The 25,022-nt window shown below is 42.2% G+C and overlaps 1 protein-coding gene across 1 annotated transcript in view; it reads right to left on the bottom strand.

Annotated features, from left to right (window-relative positions):
* The window catches only part of LOC306771468 (uncharacterized protein), a gene marked incomplete at its 5' end in the record, with an annotated part of 90,445 nt that overhangs the window by 18,977 nt on the left and 46,446 nt on the right, over positions 1-25,022 (bottom strand). The window contains 4 exons of the mRNA XM_079260634.1: positions 10,469-10,559; positions 15,411-15,550; positions 18,449-18,535; positions 20,361-20,465. Of these exons, the coding sequence (XP_079116760.1) occupies positions 10,469-10,559; positions 15,411-15,550; positions 18,449-18,535; positions 20,361-20,465 (423 nt within the window). The remainder of the gene's footprint in view (positions 1-10,468; positions 10,560-15,410; positions 15,551-18,448; positions 18,536-20,360; positions 20,466-25,022) is intronic.

Raw genomic sequence — 25,022 nt, 5'->3', positions numbered from 1 at the left:
AGCTTTAGCAGAAAATAAACATTTGGTTTGAGCGGTTATTAAAATAATTTGAGGCAAACTTTACAAACGCACGTTCACCTGCATCTGAAATCAGACGCAACCTGCAGAGGAGACAGTGAGGAGTGCAGCCTGAACACAGCTGTGATGAAAAGACATGTCAATCACAATAAAACAGGGAACTTTAGGACTGAATCTTTGTGATATTCTGACCATGTGATCACAGACGTCTGATTACGACCTCAAGAAATAACATGAATTTGTAAAAGAAATAAAGAAAAAAACCAAACAACAACAGCACTTTTCTATACTATGTATGTTCATCCATGTAGCAATAATAAGTCCTTTAAGGTTTATTCTGTTTTCTGTTTAAAATGACACCATAATGTCATATAAAGAAATATATAATATTTGAAATAATCTTTTTAAATAACTTGTTCTCCTTCTCGTTTCTAATCTAAAAAAAAAAATTATATCAAAGTAATCTCAAAGCAAAAGATTCAGTTCAATTTATTATGTAAATATAATCAAATTCAAACAAATCCATTAAAGGATCCACATTAACCAGATAATCAAGTTTATTTTCTATGTAAATAAACTGATTGCATCAAATCTTCTGTCTGATTCAACCCTCCATCCTGCAGGAGCTGCATGGCAGCAAAGAGGCAAATTCTTTTACATGAGAAGATAAATAATAAAACAACACGTTTAAACAGGTATGTTAGTCATAAAATCACCACTTGCAGTTGCTAAAGGGAGCTGTGTGTGCGTGTGTGTGTGTGTGTGTTTCGTTTCAAGCCGAAGAGGTGAAAACATGCAGGTGGAACTGGGACAGAAACTGCTTTCTGACATGTTTATAAGATTTTACACACATTGACCCTTTAATATGACACACTGTGTATTTTACAACCCAACAGCTTGTTTCAGCTCCAAACAAGCCAAACCACAGAGCTTCTGAGAAATACTAACTAGAAAAGTTCATTTAATCCTGTTATTTACTGCTGAGTAAAGCAGGATTGCTTTTGACACAAAATCTATTGCAAATGCATGATTACAAGGGAAGCTTTACAACATTTTTGTGCTATTTTAACGATGAGAAGCAGCATTTTGTAAAAAAAATTTGCTTAAGACTTCAAGAAATTGCACAAATTCATGAAAGAGTGCAAAACATAGTGAAAGAAAGACAAATTACTTTACTAAAAGTTGTGCAATGCATAAAAAACTGTCTATAGTTATCCTTAATTCTCCTTTTCCTCCTTTAAACTGCATCCATGCAGCTCCACACAAGCTCCACCGCGGTGTCGAGGTGTGAACAAACACCACCTCCTCACATTTTAAGCTTTATAATAACAATCTTTCTTACAACACAAATAAAAACCCTTCTCTGGTGCGACTATACACTCGTTCTGTTATCTTCCTGGAGTCTCCTCAGTCACATAAATCACCATCCTGCAGCATCGCTCCTCCACTGATCTCCTGCCCAAGCGGAGTTTTACGGCTGTGCCGTACAGCACGGCTGCGTCCAACCAAGTCGGGTCATGTTCGGTCCTATCTTCAGTTTGGATCTACGTCTCGGTGTCAGGAAGTTGTGTCTGACATGGCGTGTAGCCCGGGGCCACTTGCAGCACCTCCACCTCTGGAAGCCGCTTACATGCCACCCAAAAACAAACTCTCACACGCCTAGTAAATAATCCCACCATGTTGGTAGCATGTTGGTAGCATGTTGGATCGCCTGCATGTTTGTCCAGCGTCTCGTCTAAAAGGAGAAAAAAGCAACTGAAGCAGTTAGGAAGGAAGACTCACATGCCAGCGGAGCACCTCTGCAGAGAGAACAGCCATGGTGAGGCAGCAGCAGCCCGACTGACTGACTGAATGACTGGACTGACTTGACTGTCCCACACACACACACACACCCATTCAAACACACACAGCTTCAGAGTTGATCCCCTTCGGCATGTTACGGTCCACACCCCCTTGTGCATGCGCAGCCTCTTCATGTCTCTGACAGCTCCTCGCTCACAGATCTGCTTCTTGTTTAAGTCCTACTTTCCACCAGTCACACCGGCCGGGTGATGAGGACTGCAGACCTGATGCACCACAAGGCTTCCAGGATCAGATCCAGGCTGGGTTAGGGTCTGATACACACGTTTACCTTCAGACATCTGAGACTCCCAAATGGTTCTTTACTTAGCTTCACCCAGAGCTTCTCTCTTAGTCTAATTCAGCACTTATGAGTGGTTAGTTTATTGGAAAGCAATTTGTTTATTTGTTTTTCCATCATATCATCATTTTTTCATGAGAAAATATAGTTGGGTTTCATATTTTAATCAAGCATTTAAAACAAACTGAACACAGAACCAACCAGGCAAAAAAAGACCAAATTCTGTCCATCGTGACAAATCCACTCACGTCCCCAGCAGAGGGTTTTCGTCGTTAGCGTGTGCGTCGCTCGCACATGCTCGTAACTACGCCAGGAGGTCGGAACGTTTCCATGTAAATCTCCACAGTGGTCGTCTTGAGCAGGAAAACGAGAACGACGTTGAGTGTTTGACTGTTCCAGTCGAAGAGGAGAGAAGTCACGTAAACGGGGAAGAAGTTTTCATTGGAACGAACCAGCAAGACCAGTAAATACACAGTAACACGTCAGACCAGCAGGAAAATGTCCGCTACGTCACATGGCCAGTCTGTCTCTGTGTATGGGTTAAATGGTCCGATTCTTTCTGTAAAGTCGCCTTCAGCCTGTTGGACTGTTGGAGGTTCTGTCAGCAGAACACGACGAACGAAGAGGAAGAGACTTTTATTCTGGTGATATAAGAAAAGGTCTGTTTGCCGGCTCGATCGAAAGCCTGGTTAATCCAACAAAATCCCATTTACAGATATTTTAGAAGCTTCTGTCCAGGTTATAATAACCTCTGGCAGTCTCCAATCTTCCACTTCTATGTAAACAACTTCACCTGAATCTCAGGAATGATTCGTGTTGAGGAAACAGTAAATAAACCGTTTCGTAGTTACGAGCACATATGAGTAAAGATAAATGATGATTTAACACACTGATTAAATCAAACCGGACTTCCAGCTCTGTCTGTGTTCCTGCTGGAAACCACTTCCTGTCCTCCAGAAGGTCCTTCCTTCTGGTGTGATCACTGACCACAAGGTGTGTCCATCGAAACAAAGTCCAACCCTTTCTAAAGATTCTGCTCTTTTGGAAAAGGAACTGACTCTTCTTGTTCACTACGAAGAACCGGTTCGTTCATGAACGACACATCGCAGCCTTCCTGGGACAATGCCGGAGGAAATAACGCTCGCACGGTTTCATCTCCATAATGCTGAAGATTTCCATTTTCTTCCGCTGCTGCAGCTGCAGTCTGAAACCGTGACAACCAATCAGATGTGGCTGATGTCTCCTGGTTCGTGTCAGAGGAGACGCTCGGCAGCGTGGGGGCTTTCATCCGGTGGGAGTCCCCAAACACAACATTTAGAAGGTGCAGCATATCACTACACTGCCCACACACACACACACACACACTATCCCATAAGAGAAAAGATTGTGCTGTAAGACACAGCAGAGATGTTGCTGTAATGAAAGTGTGTAAATAAAGTTTATTAGCTTTATGACTGTATTAAGACAGAAGCAGCCGCCAGTATAAACTGGCTACTACTGGTCTGTGTGTGAGTTTTATGACCTCCAGCAAAGCATCTGCCGCAGGGTCAGGATGAGCCTTATCTTCTCAGACTGTGATGACCCCCCTAACGGTGCTGATACGCAGGGTAACTGCTTTACCACCCTCATAAAACCAGTGAAAAGCCTGACCGCAGGCCTGCACACCAGTCAAGCCAACTGGTTTGAATTATGAGAAGCGAAAGCAAAGAAGCGGCTTCATCTTTCACAGCCTCCAGTTTGGCTTCGGTGGGACCTTTACGTCCCGGACCAGACGTTGGTGGGCGACGGACAGCTGGCTGACCCGTCCACCTGCATCAGTGTGAGGAGCAAACACACACACACACGCCTCATTGTGAGACAAACAGCAGGCAAAGCTGCAGTATGTATGAAAAGATGTCCACCTTTCACTCCTCCAATCAAACATAAAGATGCTCTTTACCCCTCTGAAGGAAACCTTCAGGAGAGCCAAGAAGCACCACTTAACTATCCAGAAACCCTCTAAACAGTCTGTGGGCTCAGACAAAACACATTATCTGCAACATGCATCAGTGACAGATAAAAAGCTGCCAGACTGGCTGCATTTTATCCGGACGGCGCAGTGAGATGCAGAGGAAAAGCCGCGATACGAACTTCATAAACTGTGGGGTTTAATCCAAACAGCGATGCTGCTCCAGTCCTGATGACAGAATGATTATACGCTACGATTAAAGTCTGTTAGAGCTGATTTAAATCGCAGCATCTTCTGAGGTTTTCCACTCTGCTCAGCAGTTAACAATCAGGATAACCACTAATTACTCCTGAGTTTTGTTGCTATTTGACTTTTATCACTCTGCGGTGCCACCGTCAAGGCCGCTGCAGCTCCAGGCGTATGGAAGTCATAGTCAGTAAATCCTGCAAAGATTTATAATCATCATGCTTCCATTTATCTCCTTCCTTTCAAATTGAAGAGATCTAAGGAGTCTGTTTGCAAGCTTGGCGAACTTTCTAACTACTTACAGCAGTAACTTAAGTTCATGCCTGTCACATGGATTATAAAAGCCACGAACAGCCTCCGACATCTGGACCTTCTCTTCTTCGGGAAAAGCAACAAATGGCATCCAGTCCCTGGTGAAAATGACTGTAGTCCTGGATATTCAGCAGAAACATGGGATCCAGGTAAACATTGGCTGTTTGTTCTGCATCAGACTGATGGCCAACAACAGCTATTGTAGAGGCAACAGGCTCATTTTCTTAGTTGTAGTAGCTGCCTTCGTTAGAGCTTGGGTCCAGTTTGGGTAGAGTTTGTGGAGAAAAGGGCTGTAGGAGAAAAAATATCCCCAGCAGACAAGGTGGCTCAGTAGCAACAATATGTACATTTTCTTGTTCAGTGTCTGACTGGAGTTATGGGATGGAAGCCCCACATCAGGCTCACAAAAGCACCTTAATATCAACACCACCGAGCTCTTCAATCAGGCCTCCAGCAGTATGGTTTTATAGCAGATAGTGAGGCCTGATTGATGAAAGAGAGTCTGTCTGGAAGGCAAAGACCCCTCCATGACCTCTGGGGGGATTACTGTTTGAAACATCATGAAAACATGGATCCATTCTGCCTTGGATCAAAACGTTGGTCATGTAATGGTGTAGAGGATTTTCTTTAGTACCAACATGACATGGTTTAACCACCACAGCTTGTTCGAGTATTGCTGCTGACCATGTCCACCCCTTTATGAGCACAGTGTACAGGACGACCAAAAATCCTCTTTTACCTGCTGATGTCCTCTACTTTAGAGCTACAAAATGCATTGCTGGAATTTCTGAATCGTCTGGGGCTCTGCCAGTGTCTGAAAGTGTTATCCACTTTCAGACAGCGTGTCACGGATTGGTGGTGGGGTGGGCCCAAATGCAGGGATGGGAGGCAGGATGCAGAACCAAGATGTTTTAATCTGAAAAACTTCACCAGGAAAACAGAGGTTGACAACAACAAACTAACACAATGAACCAGCAAAACAGAACTGAAACCAACGGCTATAAAATACAGACAGAAGCAGAACACGATACAGGTGGAATGACCAAACTACTTGAGTCCAGGTGAATCTAATGAACGGGAAAGCAAGACAGGAAACAGGACAAAAGGGAAAACTACAAAATAAAACAGGAATCTGGAACTAAAAAGACACAAAAAGTGCAAACCATGACACAGCGAGGAAGAGGACGGGACGAGGAGCTGCAGCGCAGAGAGGTGGAGAAATGACGCCTCTTCCTCATAGACTCGGATGGGTTCTGCCTCCATGGGAAACACATGTGTCACTCATGCCGTGCTTCCCAAAAAACAAAACAAAAATAGGCAAAGAGGGAGAGCTAGAAGGGGAGCTGTGAGTGTGGAGGTGGATGGTGGACATCTAGCTAACTTAGACCTGCCTGTAGCTAAGCACTAACCAAGCTAGCAAGAACTAACAGGAGCTACGCAGCTAATGGAGGTAAGCGGGTAAAAGCTAAGTCACACAGTTAACCGGCTAAAAACCGCGGTTGTTCTCTATTCCTCTCTTAAAGCAGGATATCGGGTACCTGTCAATCAAAAAACACACTCCTAAATATGCCAAATTTGGTTATGAAATTACTTTTAAACCGGGAAGTTAGAAAAAAAAATCACTCCCCCCCACAGTCGTCATGAAGGTAAACTTGACCTATTAAACAGAATATGGATTTTTGTACCAGGCTGTAAACGTTTTTTTTTTTTTTTTCTAGTGTGAAGTTGGTCTTTTTAAATATGAGTCTATGGGGATTTGCTCTGTTTGGGACCCCCTAGTGGATGAGGGGGGGGTTGCAATTCTTTTGGCATTCTTGCATAGACTTCCCTTTGAACCACCAGAGTTTGCCGCTTGTTTGGTCTACAGGTCTGTCTAAACAGCAAAGCTTGCCATGAAACAATTTAGCTTTTTGCTCCTTTAATAAGACGTCCTGAAGACGAGGTCCATGTTTTGCACAGATAGCTTGATAACCTGGGAAAGAAGCTGTTCAGGAATTCTGGATCTGAGTGTCTAGAATCAAGTAAAGTAAAATATAGAAACATAAATGTAAATCACCATCAAATGACAAAAAAATCTCTCGTTTTCATCTTGGTGGTGATGCATAAGAAAGTCGGAGCACAGCAGTGAGCTGGAAGCTCACATCAGCTCAGCATGAAGGTGAAGGTTTCTCTTTTGTGTGTTTATATTTACATTATTACTTTATAAAGCAACAAACTCTGAATAGCAACACACTTGGTCTAAACTGATGTTCCACCACACCAGAAGTGGACTGAATGCCACAGGGTTTTTATTTTTCCCACTTTCAGGTGGACACTTCATATATACTTGTTTTAAATCTTTGAATGAAGCTCATCATACTGTAGCGGCCTTGTTTGTTGAATGTGAACACGTTTGTATGTGTCCACATGGTCATGATGCCATACGGGAGATTCTCATCATGGACATGCAGCAACAGTGTGATGCTTGACGTCAACATGGAGCCCAACCACCGAGGAATGTTTCCATCTTGTTGAATAACCAAAAATTCAGGCAGGTCGAAAGGAAAAGAAGGTCCAAGAAGGTGGTCCTGATGAAGATGACTGCATGTTTGTTGCAAAAGCAGAATAAAATATTTCACCATCTAGTGTATAACAGTGTGTGAGATGTGTCTACCATGAAGCCTCTTCGCGGCAGAACTGATTTGAACTGATTTATTATTTGAAATAAAAATCTTGTTACAAGGAAAGTGAAGTAAATAAAGCAACCTGAATCACTTAAACGGACTTTCCTGCCTGAACCTGCTTCACCTCTGACCGCCCTCCCGACATCATGGTGTAATGGATCGGGGGCAGCTGACCTCCGGTGGTCAGGCTGCTGCAGATGCTGATTGATCCAGACTGAGAGGATCCATAAATCTGAGAGTGGGGATCTAGGAGTTGATCTAGGTCAGTTTGCACCTGAAGGGTCTTTAGAGGGGGGACACTGTGCTCCTCTGTTTGAGGAAGACAGAACATGTAACTAAAAGAATCCAATTTTCCAAAAGAGATTAAAAGTATGTTGAATTTTTCCTTCTAAATGTGACAAATTTCAAGTAGATTAATATGCTTTTAATCTAAATGACAAAAAAAATTATTATTATATAATTATATAATCATAATTATATTATAATTATGTCAACAGCAGGATTGATTCTCTGGCAGATGGTTGCCATGACAATAAAAAAAAAGAAAACAGACCTGTAAGATTTTCTCAGCATTGTTAACAGAGCCTGCCTAGTAACAGCTTGGATCCAGGTGTTTCACACACACGGCCCGCATTGTTTCTCCTGCCCAGCAGGTACTGGAACATCCAACTGGAACAGAACCAGTGATAATCTCACAGCTGGAGCTGCACCTGCATTTTTCCTGCTGCAACAAGCCCACATGTCTGCAGCAGGACATATTGACATCAGGAAGAGTTAACCGCTGCCTTGTTTTTGCCGTCACCAAGTTAAAGTCATTCAGCGCTCGTGCTCTTGGAGATGCAGATCTAAGCAGAAACTTTGTTGCTTGATTCTATAATCAAATTAATTCAAATTCTGCATTTCTTTTTTTTTTATCATCCAATTTAAACAACCAAACAGACGCCGAATAAGATAATGTTTAATGTTAAAGTATGTGATTACTACGTCCGTTTTTGCTGATTTTTATCCGTTTGTCTGTCCGATAGCAATTTTATTTTTGAGAACGGGTCTTTGTCTAACTTAGATTCCATTCAATTTTGGAAGTGATCCAGAGCAGCATCTGGATCCAGGAATGTTTTAAAGGATTCTTAGTCCATGTGAGATAGGGCCATTTTCAGTGTATATAACTCCACAGTAGCTGGTGAGAAAATTCAGGACAAATTTCCGTCAGATTCATTCATTCTTTATCGTAACCGCTTAATCTGATGAAGGGTCGCTGGGAAGCTGGAGCCTATCCCAGCAGTCTTTGGGCGAAAGGCAGGGTACACCCTGGACAGCTCGCCAGTCCATCGCTGGGCCAACACAAAGAGATAAACAACCCCTCACGCTCACACTCACTACTATGGACAGTTCAGAATAACCAATCACCAACAACCTAACATGCATGTCTTTGGACGGTGGGAGTTAGCCGGAGTACCCAAAGAGAACCCACGCATACACGCGGAAAACATGCAAACTCCACACAGAAAGGCCACTGTCCAGGTTTCTCCAAGATAGAGAAATCTAGTTTGTCAAGTAACAACACCTTGGAAGAAGATTCATAAAAGAAAATACTAAACTTTTCTAAAATATTGTCTTAAATCTTTACTCTGCTTGAAGTCACCTTTAGACTGCATGTTGACACACAACTGATGGAACTGCATCAGGACAACTTCAGATGTGCAGACAAACACAAGAACAGAGGATAGCTCTGAGGAGTTTAGGCCAGCCAGCTGAACCTGATGCAGTGCACAACTCTGAACAGCTGAAACAACAAAACCCAACGTCTGAAGATTATTAAAGACACAAAACTGATGCTTTTTACTACTTCTAACTGCTCATAGTCACACTGTGGAAGGGAAGCAGAGATGGTTGTTGGTGTGGATTTGCTGGGTGTATTAACCCTCTCCCGACAGTGGTGATGTGACTCCTCCAATCACACAGCAGATGACAGCAGCTCTGTTGACAGGTAGGTATGTTCTTCACTTACAGCTCGGCTCTGTCTGTCCTTGCACAGAACTCAGTATCCAGTAGTGCAATACACTGTCCCCTATGGCCACATGCTTAACAGTTGCTGCAACTGTCTCTACCACAGAAGAGTGCTTTAGAAGAACTAAAAGAACTTATCTGTGTTGATCTGTAACCAGATGTGCTGAAAAACAGCTTTTTCCAAAATCTTTGTATTCATCTTTAAACATCCATCCGTCCATTTTCTGGTGCTTATCCGGGGTCGGGTCGCGGGGGCAGCAGCTTAAGCAGGGAAGCCCAGACTTCCCTCTTCTCAGCCACATCTACCAACTCTACGGGGGGGATCCCAAGGCGTTCCCTGGCAAGCCGAGAGATGCAATCCCTCCAGCGTGTCCTGGGTCTTCCTCGGGGTCTCCTCCCAGAGGGACGTGCCTGCAGATATTACTGCAGACGCCGCACCGATCCGTCTGTCGATCTCACGCTCCATTCTTCCCTCACTCGTGAACAAGACCCCAAGATATTTCAACTCCTCCACTTTAGGCAGGACCTGACTCCCAACCCGGAGAGGGCAATCCACCCTATTCCGGCTGAGGAGTCTTTAAACATTTTAGTCTCAAAATTTAATTTTAAATAGTCTTTATTGTCACAGCAGCAATTTGCCACACACCACACCACAAGGCCAGACACCAGATCTGGAGAGATTCCACTCATTAAAAGACACAGTTCAGTTCATCATTGTCCTGTTAGAATGCCATAAACAAATCCATTACGTGATCCACATCAGTCCAGTTTAACTGTGTTTATAAAAACCACTTCATTAAGATCATTTCCAGAAAACCAACATATTGAATCAATGCTTTTCTTTGATTTACTCCTTCATCCTGAGCTGGACCAGAACCAGAGACTGAGAGGAAAACCTCCACCAGAACCAGGAAGGAAAACCTCCATCAGAACCACAAGCGGGTCAGACACTGGTGACATTTTTTCATCCAATTAGATTCATGTTGCCATAGTAACACACTCAGCATTGATACCACCAACCAGAACCAGTCTTTCCAAAGTTTCAACCAGTCCAGGTGAGTCAATCAAAGCAACATAAGACCGGTTCAAAATTTGGACATGAAACATTGTAACGATGAATCAGAAAGGCTTTACCTGCAGCTCCTTGTTGTTCTTCTGCAGCCCAGTGTTAATTGCCTCCTCTTCCTCCAACTTGGTGCTGGTACTGTTGATCTCCAAGTCCTTCCTTCAAAGAGAAGGACAGAAACTTTAAATAAATGTACAGCTGTCCTCCAGGACTTTGGACATCCCTGGCCAGTTCATCTCTAACAGATGCCTCTTTTCCATTAGTTTCAGCTTGTCACAACTTAACTCGCCGCAACTTGTCTCAGTTTGGTTCAGTTTCTTTTCCATTACAGTTTAGTACCAGGTCTAAAATGTGCAGGGTTTGTGTGAAATCACTGTGATGTCAGTGTTGTGTACGACAAGCTCTATAACAACACATAGAGGAAATCTGCTACTTGGTCTGCAGCTCGCAGGTCGCTCACCATAAATTGTTTCCATTTGTTGGAACCACTTCCAGTCTCATCTGTTTGATCCACTCCGACTAATGTAGTCCTTGACCTGCTGATAGTCACTTTTGAGCTTTTTCAGCTTCTCTTGACACTGCTGAAAACTCCTTTGGCATTACTTCAGAAAGCTCATAGATTGGTTTTTTGCATTTCGTGTCGCTCCATCTAGTTCCCTCTCTATCCTTTCCTCAGCAACCAAGCACAGAAATGTCTCCACCTCAGTGTTGGACCACGGAACAGGCTTTTGTTGCGCCATTGCTTGTCATGTAATGTAAACAACTTGCGAGTTGGAGTCGCTCTTCCAGTGATGTCACTCACTGACCCCTGATTGGCCGTGCCCCTGACCAATAGTGGAATGCAGTCTGATGACGTCACACACAACCAGACTCAGCTCGCTTAGAACATGGGTTGGAGAGTTACAAAAAAGGACCGGTAAACGGATACAAAAGCCAAGTGGAAAACCCTACAAACCGAGCCGAGGCGAGTTAAGTTGAGACAACTGATCCTAATGGAAAAGGACCAAGAACTTCACAAGTCCCTAGCAGGGATCAGACACTATAGAACCACAGGAACAATCGGATCTCATGGGTAACAGCTACAAAATGTCCACAGTGGTCAGCTTCATAGAAAAGTAAGTGCAATGACTGTGTTTTCATTATTATTTTCTTTGCAGACACAGATTACATATATGGACATAGATGTCTCTGTAGTGATGATGTAAACATTTGACATTCTTAGTTTGACTACATGTCTGTTAGGCATAGCTGTCAAGTATCCTGTTTTGGCCGGTAAACTACCGTAATTTTCCCTGTTTTCCAACGTCGTCCCATATCTTTATTTCCCCACATTTTCTTTACCAGTATGAGGAGAGAAACCCCCCAACATTGCAAAGAATCAACATGCAACAGCAATAACCTTCTTTCCCACACACTTCTTTCCCCACATTATTTGTTGCTGACTCCACTAAGGACGCATCAGTGCTCTCAGACCAGTTGTTGAATTTGTAGGATATAAATAAAGCAAAAAAAAACAACAACATAATGATAATAAAGATGGTTAGCATTTTACGGTAGCATCTACAACGTCAGTATCTTAGATGGTATGTTGGGACCAAGCAACAACTGGCCATTCAGTGACACAAAGCATGTGGGAGTTGGGCAGCACATTTGACAGATGGGACTAAGGATCCCAGCTGTGACTGCTACTGCAAGCTGGGATGACCCAGATGCTAAAAAGTGCCAACTTGTTAGCAGCTTTGAGACATTGCAGATATTGCATAATGACTACTTGTGGCTCCAAATCCATCCCGAGTCACAGCTCCAAAATGGCAATGCTGGATGAGTAAGATGTTTTAGTCATTGTTTCCTCATCTATCCCAAACATTATCACACGCGGTTGAAAAATGTCTTCTCTGCATCTCCTTGCTTTGTTTCATGACTTCTTGTAACAACAACCACAGTCACACACGCAATTACACACACAAGTGATTGCGCGTCCTTTTGACAAGGTGTTAAATATAGGCGCAGTTTATCATTAAAACTGCTCTCAGGTTTGATAGATCATTTTGCAGGTGCTAAATTAATATATTTATATTTTCTCCTCCCAACACATGCAAAATATTGTGTAAAAGCCCCATATTGCATATTCATTGTGGCAGATATACTAACTGCATGCAGACGTGCGCTTTTGCACCTTTAAAAAATGCAGCCTTCGGTGTGCGCTGTGAGTAAATCAGTTTGTGCCTTTTTTTTTAATGTGTAGTGAATATGCACATGTTTTGTACAAGAAAATCTTTTGTAGATCTGGGCCTAAGATAATCAGCCACAAAGTTTGAACGAAGTAGCAGTGACAAAAGATCACCCTCATTGCTCGCAATCGGCTTTGGTGATGCTGTCAATACATCTTCTCTGATTGTTTGATTGTGTATCATCCTCTCAAAGTCATGCTAAAACCTCACAAAACATCTGTTCATGGAAAATTCTTTTTTCATTTAATAATCTGCCAGAAAGATCAGGACAAAATGTTCTGATCCTAAGGAACATGTGACATCATCGTGCTAATAAAGCTGCACTGAACTGGAAACTAAACTAAACTGACAGATTTCATGTCCCAATAGGTACAGTTTATCTTAATGTGAAAGGTCACACAGATGAGAGCAGGATGTGTCTTTTCTGACAGCTGTCTTTTGTCTTCAGCTTATTGCTGCTGCAAGGTGATTCTACTCACCATCATATGACTGAGGGCAGATAGGAACATGTTAGTGAACATAAGTACGTTATGGTCTCACAGTAGATGCTTTTGATGTCTCTTTTATTACAAAGCTTTGATTTTTAGGTGAATGTAGCATCCATACAGATGACATGTTAACTGTAAATTTCATAGGAATCATGTTTGCTTTTTGTTGTATTTGCATACACAATATTTCACAGCTGCCATGAATGCCTTTCTATTTTAAAGCTCACGATTATGAAGGTGGTTTTCTTTATGAAAGTTGACTGAAAGGTGAACTTCTGGCCTTTCGCTCAGCTTTTCATGGCTAATTAAACGTCATAGAAAATTCCACAGCGATGACAAAGGAAATCCTGCCAATGCTGGTTAAAACCGGTTGGTGCCTACAAACCAGTCTGTAAATAAAAAATAAAGCAAGAAAAAAACAAAACCTGAGTCATAACTGAGAACCTGATGATTTGAGTTTTATGCATCATCTTATACCAGTACTGTGGTCACACACACACGGCCCAAATATGGCCAAGAAAACCTCCCCCCACCATCACACCAGCAGCAGCCTGAAGCCTTGATCCTGACGGCAGGATGGATCCATGTTGTCATGATGTTTCCAGCAGATTCTGATCCTACCATGTGAATGTGGAGCTGAACTGGAGACTCATCAGACCAGCAACGTTTCTCCATCTTCTATTGTCCAGTTCTGGTGAGTCTGTGTGAATTGTAGCCTCAGTTTCCTGTTCTTACTGACAGGAGGGAACCCGCTGTGGTCTTCTGCTGCTGGAGACCATCTGCTTCCAGGCTGGACGTGTTGTGTGTTCCGAGATGATGTTCTGCATATCTTGGTTGGAACCAGTTCTTACTGGACTTCCTGTTGTCTTTCTATCGTCTCCAACCAGTCTGTCCATTCTACTCACTTACTACTTTATCAGCCAATCAGTTAAACTGCATACTTTTGCAAATATCTAACTAGCCAACCACATGGCAGTAACTCAATACATGTAGTCATATAAACATGGCGAAGACGATTTACTGAAGTTCAAACTGAGCATCAGGATGAGGAATTTACTGGGATTTTCATACACAACCATCGTCAGGGTTTGCAGAGAAGGACTGAAGGAGAGAAAACATCCAGCAAGCAGCAGTTGTCTGGACCAGAATGTCTTGTGTACGTTAGCTTGCTACATATTTCAATGAGCACTACCCACAAACGTCGATGTGATTGATTAAAGAGACTGATTTTATTATGCTTGCACGAGAAAAGTTCATGGATCACAAGTACTTCCAGCTCATGTGGAGAAGAACATGGTTGTCATGAGTCTAATTTATGGATCACCAGATGATGAGATGCATCATAAAATACATACATGACAACTTTTGTGTTGTGTTGCACTGAAGCAGATCACATCAGTTATTTGGGTTTATCTGGGTTGCGCCTCACAAATCAGGTAGAGGTTCTTTAAAGACACATTACGTAACTTTTTGACCTTAAAACTCTGCATTCTGCACTTGTTTATTGACTCAGTGACATTGTTCGTGCACATTTCTGGAGATGCTGCTACCCTGCAGATTTCTGTGGCTGAGAAACCGACACTATACAACGCTAGAAAACACACTGGCTGTTTTGAACATCTGCGATGGACTGGCGAGCTGTCCAGGGTGTACCCTGCCTGTCACCCAAAGCCAGCTGGGATAGGCTCCGGCTTCCCCGCGACCCTGAATTGGATTAAGCGGTTCAGAAAATGAATGAATGAATGTTTTGAACATGCAGCGTAGTTGATTCAACAAAGAAACACGAGAAGATTGAAAGAGGAAAAGAGACTAAACGAGTCATGTAAGATCGTCTTCTGCTGGCTGGACAGAGCTAACAGGTCAGGTAAGATCCAAGATGGATGCTGTTGATGGGAAAATGGCAAAAGTTCTGTAGTGTGTCTTTAAATGCTATTGAAGCCAAGGGACAACCATTCATTTTGTGATTAATCCTCTGGGAATAACAAGAGTCTTGTATTCACAGTCCATTTAGTCTATTTATTCGGTGTAAACATGGATCACTTACACATTAATAAAACATAAAGCTGCCTGGAGGAGCCTTCCTATTAAAGAATGATCTGCCTTCATGTCATTCAAGTCAGTTGTATTTTTTGTCCAACAAATTCCACACAATACGCCACTCTCTGTGTTAATACTGGAGTCACTATGAAGCAGGTAGACTTGAAGAAAACTAAATCCAAATAAGATTTAGATTTTTTTTTTCACATAAAACAATAAGAATTTTAAACGTGTAAAATCTGTGTTTAACTTACCGTTTAATGAGCTCTTCCAGAGCAGTCCTCATCTTTTCCATCTCTCCCAGACTGTCCTGAGTAGATCTGCTGTCACCCTCCATCTTTCTCCTGCTCTTCTCCAGCTCGCCACGCTGAAGACGCTCCAACTGGAACTCCAACTGGGAATGAGGAAAGTCGGCCACAGGCAAAGCATCACACATACAATCTATTTTCTCCTTGCAAATATAGTTCTTAATGCCTCCTGGTAAGCTGAGGTTAAAAGGGCTAAAACTGCATAATCACAATGCTGCCTGTAATTAATATCTTTTATGCAACAAACAGCAGAGAACCTCAGTGTTTCTCCAGATCCACCAACCCTTTGCCAACTTGAAGTTTCCACTGGTTCCAAACCTTCTCCAGTATTTCGAGCACCACATGTTTTTGTTGGATGCAACAGTCAGACCAGTGGTGTCATCAGCATAGTTTACATTTACTGTAAAAAAGTTTATTAAGTTACTGGATGATTCAAAATTAAAGAGTTTATTTCTGCCTTTTTAAACTCTTACTGCGTTTCAATTGAATTAGAGAATGTGCATTTTTTTATGTGTCAACAGCAGCTGATATGTAGATCAAGTTTATTCACAAATGACCAGCTGGTGGACATTATGAAGCATTTAGCTCTAATGGAGCCACATATTTTCCTCAGGCAGTTGTGGATTTAATACCTCATTTCACATGGTGGCCTCATTTACAGTTCCAGTTCGGACTCATGTAGCTCTGGAACTGGTTGGTCCAGTTCATGTGAGTCATGCTGACCCAAAACTGGATTAAATATGTGCACAGCCATCCCTGATTTAAAGCTATAGTAGGTAATCTTGTACAAAGACATTGTTTTTACTCTGGGTGAACTGGTTCCTCATCCTGATAGTAGTCTGTACATTTTGGAATCATGAACAATAAGAAATATAGTCAGACCCCTCAGTTTACTGTAAATCTGTAAAAATTGACCAAACCAAACGTTCGGACCAAATAGAAGTTGATAATTTCTTATATTTCGTAAGCTTCTTCTCCTGCCTCCCCTCCTCCCCCTCCAGCAGCGCATACCTGATAGCCACACCCTGCATATAAACAGCGTGTTAGGATGAAAATACAAAGTAGTGAAGAAGAAACTTGGAAGGCAAACATGGCTGAGAAAATGCAGAGAGGATTTCCCGACCTGGCTCAGTTTATTTGCTTCCTCCCGCTAGTCGAGAAAGAGAAAATTGTTGGTTGAAAAAGCCGCAAATAAAAAAGCCTTGGATCACACGAGGAGCAAAACCAGAGGGGGAGGAGCCAAGACAGGGCGCTACTTTCAGATCTTCCAAGCTCTCCAACATTACCTACCCCAGCTTTATTATTATTAGTACAACATCGTCATGCTGTTGATTATGTAGTTAAGTTATGGTTCCATTTAGAGGAACTAAATTTAAACAGGGATAAATCAGGGTGTTCTTTAAGGTGGATCTTTCTTGCTTTTCAAAAAATGGCTACAGTTTTTCTCTGTCCACTTTCAGGCCCACCTTCTGAATACTGGATTAGATTTTTTTTTTTTTCTTCAGAACAGCTAACATTTTTGGTCTCATAGATCCAACAAGGTGTTGGAAACATTCCTCAGATATAAACTGACATGATTTGATTGGCAAACTCTGGATTTAGTATTAATAATAGGGCTGAATGACACATCCAAACAGCCAAAGAATCACTGGATCAGGCTTTCCATCTGAATACCCAGTGCCCCCCTTTTCATTTACCAGCCACTACTAGCCTTCAGAATGGAGATCTCCAACTCTAGCCTTCATCAGCTACAGCTAAAACCATATAAAACCAGCAGTCTTGCAGGTTTTAGATGTTTCCCTGCTACAACACACCTCACTCAAACAAAATGTTTTCCACAAACCTAATAATGATCCACTGATTGAGTCAAGTGCTAACTACTACGCCACCTTGCAGCCTTCCAGACAGACACCGAATGGCTAGAATATAAGCAATAAGAGATATTCTGGGTGTGGTGGCTCCTTTGAGAGCAAGAAAACACAATCCCTGCCTGAACGGTGATGCTTGCGCTCTAAAGGCACCTTCATGCTCAATGTAAAAGATCGATATGGAGCGTTTTGTCCATCTTCATGATCTTTTTTTCTGGATCCGTTCTATGATGGAGCAAGTGAAGTAACACCAACGTAAACCATGGAGGGGGTTGTTGAGCAGCATAGCTGTTGCAGGGTCCATAAAAGAAACAAAGAAAAAGAAGCCACAATGCGCTTAATGGCTGACAAACATCGTCTACTGCGCTGTCATTTTTACTGTTTCCCCCACTGACAGCATGTTTACTGTTGACTAAAGCTGATGTCGGAACGCCGAGGTGTGCTCCAAAATCCACACTGCTAACAACCATGCTAACATAAAGGATGCATGGAGGCATGAGAGCAGTAACATTTGAAACGGACAAACCTGTTCATGCATCTAAAAGGAGCCTAAATGGGCCTTCAGGCAGCTAAGATGAAGAGCTGAACAATGTCGAAGGAAAGATGAGCTTCAAGTTGCTTATGAGACAGTTAGAAGCAGTTTTATAAATGATCATCAGTTTATACAACCTACAATAGCCGAATAGTCAGTGACCCTCAATCACTTCCAAACATTTATCACAGCCCTAAAATTGTGAGGATTTTCTAAATATTCAACCAATGTCTGACACTATCTCCCTTTGTTTTCTTCTTGCTCTGCTATTTTAAGGGATTTTAAGCTAGTTTCAGAAGATTTGGAGTCTGTGTTTTGTATATTTCTCTTATTAAAACCAGTAGTCTCATAAAAGGATAAGACTTCTGTTTATATTGAATGAGAAATGCAGATGCTCATTTTATTTGTAGAAACGATTAATTGAACAGATGTTCCTGATAAAGAGACTGGTGAGTGTAAATCCATTTTTTTAATGAACATGTTGTTGTCAAACCAAAGCACTGTTCTTCATTTAGGCATCCAGCAAAGATGGGATTTGAGCATTTATGAAGTAATGAGGTTTAATATGGAGAATGTACACTCACATCTTCAGCTTGCATCTGCAGCTTGGTTCTCTCTTTGGTCAACAGGTTCACTTTCTCCTCTTCTGTCTGCAGGTCCTCGATGGCCTGCTGTTAGCATGAAACAGGATGTCTTAGTCTTTATTGCACATGTCATTAACCCCTTACAATCCTGTCATTTTGACCAAAAACATGTTTAGATGGACAGAAGACTTGTCAAATAATTTACTGGACTACTTTAAATGGACCCTCGCTGATGTAACAGCATGACTTCAGTGGTAAACTGCTTTCGCAACTGTTCTGCTTGTAATGGTTTTCATCATTCACATCTCATGAATCACATCTCTGGGCACTTTAAAAATATGTAAAATACGTATTTATTTGTCGTGTCCCGTTGACGGGACCTTCAAGTTAAATCTCTGGACCTCCATCACATGACTTTGCATCCATCTATCTGCAGCACTGCAGCTTTGTGAAAACAAGTTGCTTGTTAGCTTGTAGCAAGTAGCAAAAACAAAAGAAAAACTCGGTCAAATTTAAGCTCATTAATACAACCGTAAGTGTTTTCTTTTGTTCCTTTTCACCGGGGTGCTTCACTCCATGGTAAACACATAATATGAGATGTAATAGGAACATAATAAAGCCTAATATAAGTTTTCCTCACTGATAACACAAAAAGAGAGGGCTGCTACTGTTGGTCAAGACATCTGGGAGGGATTAAGAGTCAGGGGTCTCTATGGCTGCCATACATGGTGATTGGTTTTTCTATGACTGACAGAGAGCAGTGTGGCTGGTAGGGAGCACATTTATCATGAGTGCCACATTTGGCAGGTCTATGGCCCATATGGTTCTGTTTACCTTATGTTTCTTTTTCAGTCAAGCAGCAACAGCATCTCTATACGTTCTGACAAAGGAACAAGGCCCCAGGGCAAAAAAAAAGCCTATATGAGTGGAGGTATGTTTACACTTTGGACTCATCTTTTTAAAGAACATCCAACCCTATTAGAGTATCTCTGTTGTCTTGTGTTAAATAACAGCAAGTTGCTATCAACAACCTCCTGGCAGAATTCTGGTGGTACATATACAGTCCCTGATGTGGATTACTGTACTGATTCTCTGTGTCAAACTGTCATCGATTCCCAACCTGCCATCTTTAAAATCAATAAGCCACAATGGAAGTGATATTGCTTGTTATTATTTTTTTCTCTGGACCGCTGCAATGGAATTTACATCTCCTGACGTGAGCAGTGACGTACGTAACATCACGGGAAGTAAGCAGTTTTCAGTCCTTACAGATGATAAGCGGGAAATCATTTGAAAAATTGGAAGAAGTTAATGAAACACTGAAGGTATAGGTAAGGTTGGGGTTTAGTAGGTGCTAGTGGAAAAGGGCCATAAAAAAAAACCTTCTTTTGCTTGTTTTGTGGACAATGACTCCATATTCTGAATGATGTTGACGAGGAGACGGTGTGACCAGGCAATCATGGAGAATGTGCTCAACCTTGTAGGAGCTACATTTTCCATAACACTGGGATTGCATGTGGCTGAGGTCTATAAAGCTCACCTCTTCTCCCTACACATCAACAAAAAAGTCCAGGCTGTGTCCACAATACCTACAAAATGTTCCTAAACTTGGAAGTAGAAATGAGATTCCAACGCTCCGTCCTCATGATGTCACTTCCAGGTCATGTCTGGTACGTGTTTAACATCTATATGAAGTTGCTTTAACTCTGGTAAAAGTGTTTCAGAATTTTATTTTAGTCTTGTACATGTAAACATGGTTTCTGTGATGTAAATGTGCATCAAAACAATGTCAAAGTGTTTTACTTAATACTGTTTTGCGCTTCCCGGCCATCGTATCAAGCCCTTTGTACGAGCGAAAGCTGAAACCAGGAACTGTGTGATTTGACCTCCTGGTCACGAGGTGCATGCTTACCTGGCTGATCTCCATCATCTGCTCTTTCTCCCTCTGAAGTTTCTGCAGTGCCTCGTCTCTTTGGAGAAGCTGCTCTGACAGCCTTCTCACCTCACTGTCTGTCAGCTACAAACACAAGGAAAAGTCATATATTAGACACTTTTAATAAGTTATTCCTCATCGTATTAGATAACATAATGCACAATTATAAACCAACAAAACGCTCATCCTGACTTTCCTCTACTGGAAACTTTGTGGTAATCTCTTTGCCATAAAAGCTTCTTCTGTGGTAAGAGATGTTTTCCTTATGGGTAAAAAGCCATTACAGTTGTGAACACAGCGGTTTGAGTCTGCAGGCTCCGACTCTCTGACAGCGGCACCGTGAAAACAATTATCCCCTTTCTAGACAGAAACAGATGTCATTGTTTTGCCTCTTTCTAACGCACATCAAAGCGTTCTCTACATGACTACAATTGAAGACACAAGCGTCTAACGAGGAGAGCATGATAGGAGACGCAGATATATCCGAGTAATGGGGACACATGTTTTATGGTTATTTTCAGAAAGGACAGATGAGTTCAATCCTCTGCTCCTTTGGATCAAACGCATCATGCCCAGATAGTTATGATGAGAGCATACCGCAAACATCTCACATGGACATTTGATTTTTCAAAGTCTAGTGTCAGCTCTGATAAAAAAAACAGGTCTGGTCTCATTGGATCCGCCCTATTTCTACCACACAGAGGACCACTTAAGCAAGAAAACCTTTGTATAACTGTTGACTCAAGTTCTTAACATCTCAACCTGGATTAAACTGATGTGAGTACAGTTTTAAAGGCTAAGTCAACACCTTCCTGCGCCGCTGACATCCCTTGGACCACCTTCACACACACTTTTAAGAGTGGAGCACATTCTTGTGACATTCCTGAGCAAAAGATAGCATCTTAATCCCTTAATACACCTCAGAGGAGCAGATAAAGGGTTTGGTGAGCAGGCTGGTGGGGGGTGCAGCAATGGAGCGGCCAGAGCAGCCTGTGCTTGTCGGTCTCTGCACAGACGAGACAGGGCTTCATCACAGAGCGGAAAAAACTTTAAGAGTTCAAGTGGGAATTGGCAGCATTGACATTTTCAAAGTGATCTGAGGAAAGCTGAACAGGTGCAGACTGTAGAGCAGCTCGGTAGCGCTTCAGAGGGTTCCAGCAAGCAGAAAGAATCGTTAAAAACAAAGAGATGCACAAAGCTGAAGATCTGCAAACAGAAGATTAAAGATCAGGATGCTGGGTTACCTACATTTCAGCTGGAAAATCAGTCTCTATATTAAGGCTGTTTCATGTCCAATGTTTAATTCTCACATCTCTTTGCAACAAAATCAACCAAGAAGGGATTCAGGATAACACTGTTGGTGTTTCAATTTAAACACACTGAACACCAAACGTTAGCGGCTTGTTAGCGGAAGTTGCGGCTCGTAAAACAGAAGCACTCGGAAAAAGGTACAAAGGAACAGCTGACGGTGCAATAAATAGTGTTTCATTTGTCAGATAAAACAACCAGAACGTGCACTGAGTACTGAGGTTTTGTCACCACTGGTGTAGCGGCGGAAAATTAGTCTGCAAGACCAGTTTAACATCTTGAATTTAACATATTATTCTTGTCTTCATGATGGATTATTAATGTTGTGCTGAACTTAGCGGTGTTGGAATACGGGTTGCTCCATTCCTTATTATTATATAATGTGTTTCCAAACTCACGAAATGGAAAGGAATTTATCAAGTCAGACTTCCCAGCCACTTTGAGAGTTCAGTTCAGATATCTATATTGTTTCCCAAAAGGGAAATTTTCTGGATGTGTAGAAACAATAACCAGTAAAATTACAAGTGATCAGTGAGGAAACATCAAAGCAATTATGTTAATCATCATTGCAACTATGATAACCTGGGCTACTGACACATTGGATTTAATTAATAATAATTTGGAATTATTATTGTTGAAAAATTCCACATTACAGTATTCTCCTTTGGGTTTACATGGAAATAATAATTTCAAAATGAGGTTTACATGCTAAACACATTTATTCGACTGCTTAAATCCATTTTAGGTTGGTGGTTTTGGAAAGGTTCTCATTGGACAGGGGGCGGGCGTGACATACCTATGTCTACTGGAAATAAACAAACTCCACTTCCTGCTTCTCATCTTTTTGGATATAACGTGGAAAGTCACATAAGTACTTTGATTTTGATCATACCAGCTTGACACAAGCATACTACTTCAGTGTTTTCAGCAGCTGAGAAGAAAAAGAGAGATAAAGTATCAGACAAAGGAGGAGGAAGACCACGTGGAATATGTGAATCACCATCAGGACGGGATGAGGTGATGACCATATGCAGAATGATCAGAATGAATGTTTACATGGTAGAAGATTTAATCAGTTCAGATATAAAATGGGAATGAATTAACCACTTACTTCAGAATTAAGTTTAATTAAGTTTAATTCTGAATTGTCATTTTCATATGGAATTAAGTTTTTATCAAATCAAATCAAACTTTATTTCTTGAGCACTTTTCATGCCACGGGCAACACAAAGTGCTTTACAAGATAAAATCAAGTCATTAGGATTAAAACAAACAGTAGATAACAAGACATTTAAAAACAACAAACAATAAACAACAACAACAATAAACTCTCATGTAAACACAGCCTTTTTTTTTTTTTTTTTTAGATTTCTGTAGCCATTACCCAGGAGGCTAATGGCTGCAGGGCTGGGATACCACCCTTTGCATGGGGCATCACTTTACAGCAGTATTTTACTATACAACAGCACATATGTTAGTAACTGGATATCAACACATTCATTCATTCATTCATTCATTTTCTGAACCGCTTAATCCAATTCAGGGTCGCGGGGAAGCTGGAGCCTATCCCAGCTGGCTTTGGGCGACAGGCAGGGTACACCCTGGACAGCTCGCCAGTCCATCGCAGGGCGGATATCAACACAATGTAACAAAATTTGGCAAAGAACCCCAAGAGGATATAATCAGAAGAAGATAAGAGAAAAAAGAAAGAGAGAAAGTGACAGAATAAGAGATAAGACGAGGACTATGGAGGAGTTTTACTGACTGGAGAAATCTCAGAGAAGAGACAGGAAGCAAGATGGATGCTAAATTAGCCATCGTTAGCGGTCAGAAAATCTGTTCAGTAATGTCGCTTTAACACTGGAACTACTAGGATTTTCAGGTTCTCCCCTCTCCCTCTATCATAGTTTATCACCACACTTATTGACCTTTTGTTTTTCAAATGAGGTAGTCTGCATGTTGTTCCCCACCTAGAAGTGCAGGATGCACCAAACTTTCCCTTCAGTTCAGATCTGTACAGATGATTGTATCTTTATTCTGTTTTTTATTCTAAGATGTCATTTCGGTTTCGTATTTATGTTGTCATGTTTTTGCCATTCTGATCTCCTGGCGTTCATCATTGGTAACTCGATCCACCTGTTGGCTTCCTAATTGCCTCTGCTGTCTCATTCAGTTCACCTGGTTTCCTTTTCTCACTGCCTACTTAAGCTCCCTCCAATCTCTCCTTCTCTGCCAGATAATAATCAGACCTATGTCTAGTTGTGTTCCAGCGTTCAACGGCTTGTTCCTCAGTTGCCGACCTTCTGCTTCATGCCCCCGGATTACCCTCCTTGCCTTGCCCTTGACGGACACCGCCACTTTTCGGATCTTCTGGTTACCGACCCTGCTTGTCTTTGGATCTCCGAGCCTTGTCTTTGCCTGGATGAGTATTTTGCCATTCCGTTTCCCTCCCAGCTGGAGCCTGGTTTCTTCTGCAGACCAGTCACCTGGATTGATCTTCTACTCATACTCCTTCGCCAATAAACTGGTCATTTGTCCATTACTCCTTGTGTGTGGCTGTAATTCCAGATCCTCATGGTAACTCATTGCAGTATTATCTGGCCTACATGGATCCATCGTCCACACAGGAGTGGCGCTCATGTGTTGAGAAGTCCATCACCAAACTGGAATCAAGCATGCAGGACATGATGACTATGCTATCTAACCTCTCCTCAGTTGCAGCTCCGCTGGAAGGTGCCTCTGTCCAAGCTACTGGATCATCGTCTCATTGCCAAGTCTCACCTCACCATGAACCACATCTGACTCCTCCAGAGGTATTTTCAGGTGAGCGGAGTCAGTGTCGGCCCTTCATAACCCAGTGTGAGCCACTTTGAATTGCAGCCCTCTTCCTTCCCGTCAGAACGGGCTAGGATTGCTTATGATTTCACTTTTTTCAGGGAAGGCCAAGCTGTGGGGAACGGCTGAATGGCAGAGAGATTCGCTCATCTGCTATAATTACAAGGGAGCTCAGAGTCTTTGACCCAGTCCCACCTGAGAGAGAAGCTGCCTGGGGTCTGTTAGCTCTAAAACAAGGCAAGAGGCGGGTTACTGACTATATAATAGATTTCCATACTCTCTCAGCAGGAAGCCGCTGGAATGATGAGGCATTATGTGACGCTTTCTATCAAGGACTTAATGAGGAGATCAAAGACGAACTGGCTACCCGGGAAGCTCAGATGTCTGGACCAGCTGGAGACTCTCCTCCAGGATCGATCAGAGACTTCACGAACGGAGAGTGGAGAGGAGCCGAACCTTAAACAGCCTTAGCGCTGAATCAAGGCCCGTGTCACAATG

Source organism: Telmatherina bonti (assembly GCF_933228915.1).
Source record: "Telmatherina bonti genome assembly, chromosome: 21".
NCBI classification, from domain to species: domain Eukaryota; kingdom Metazoa; phylum Chordata; class Actinopteri; order Atheriniformes; family Telmatherinidae; genus Telmatherina; species Telmatherina bonti.
The sequence above is the reverse complement of the archived record's forward strand: the minus strand, read 5'-3'. Positions and strand labels throughout refer to the sequence as shown.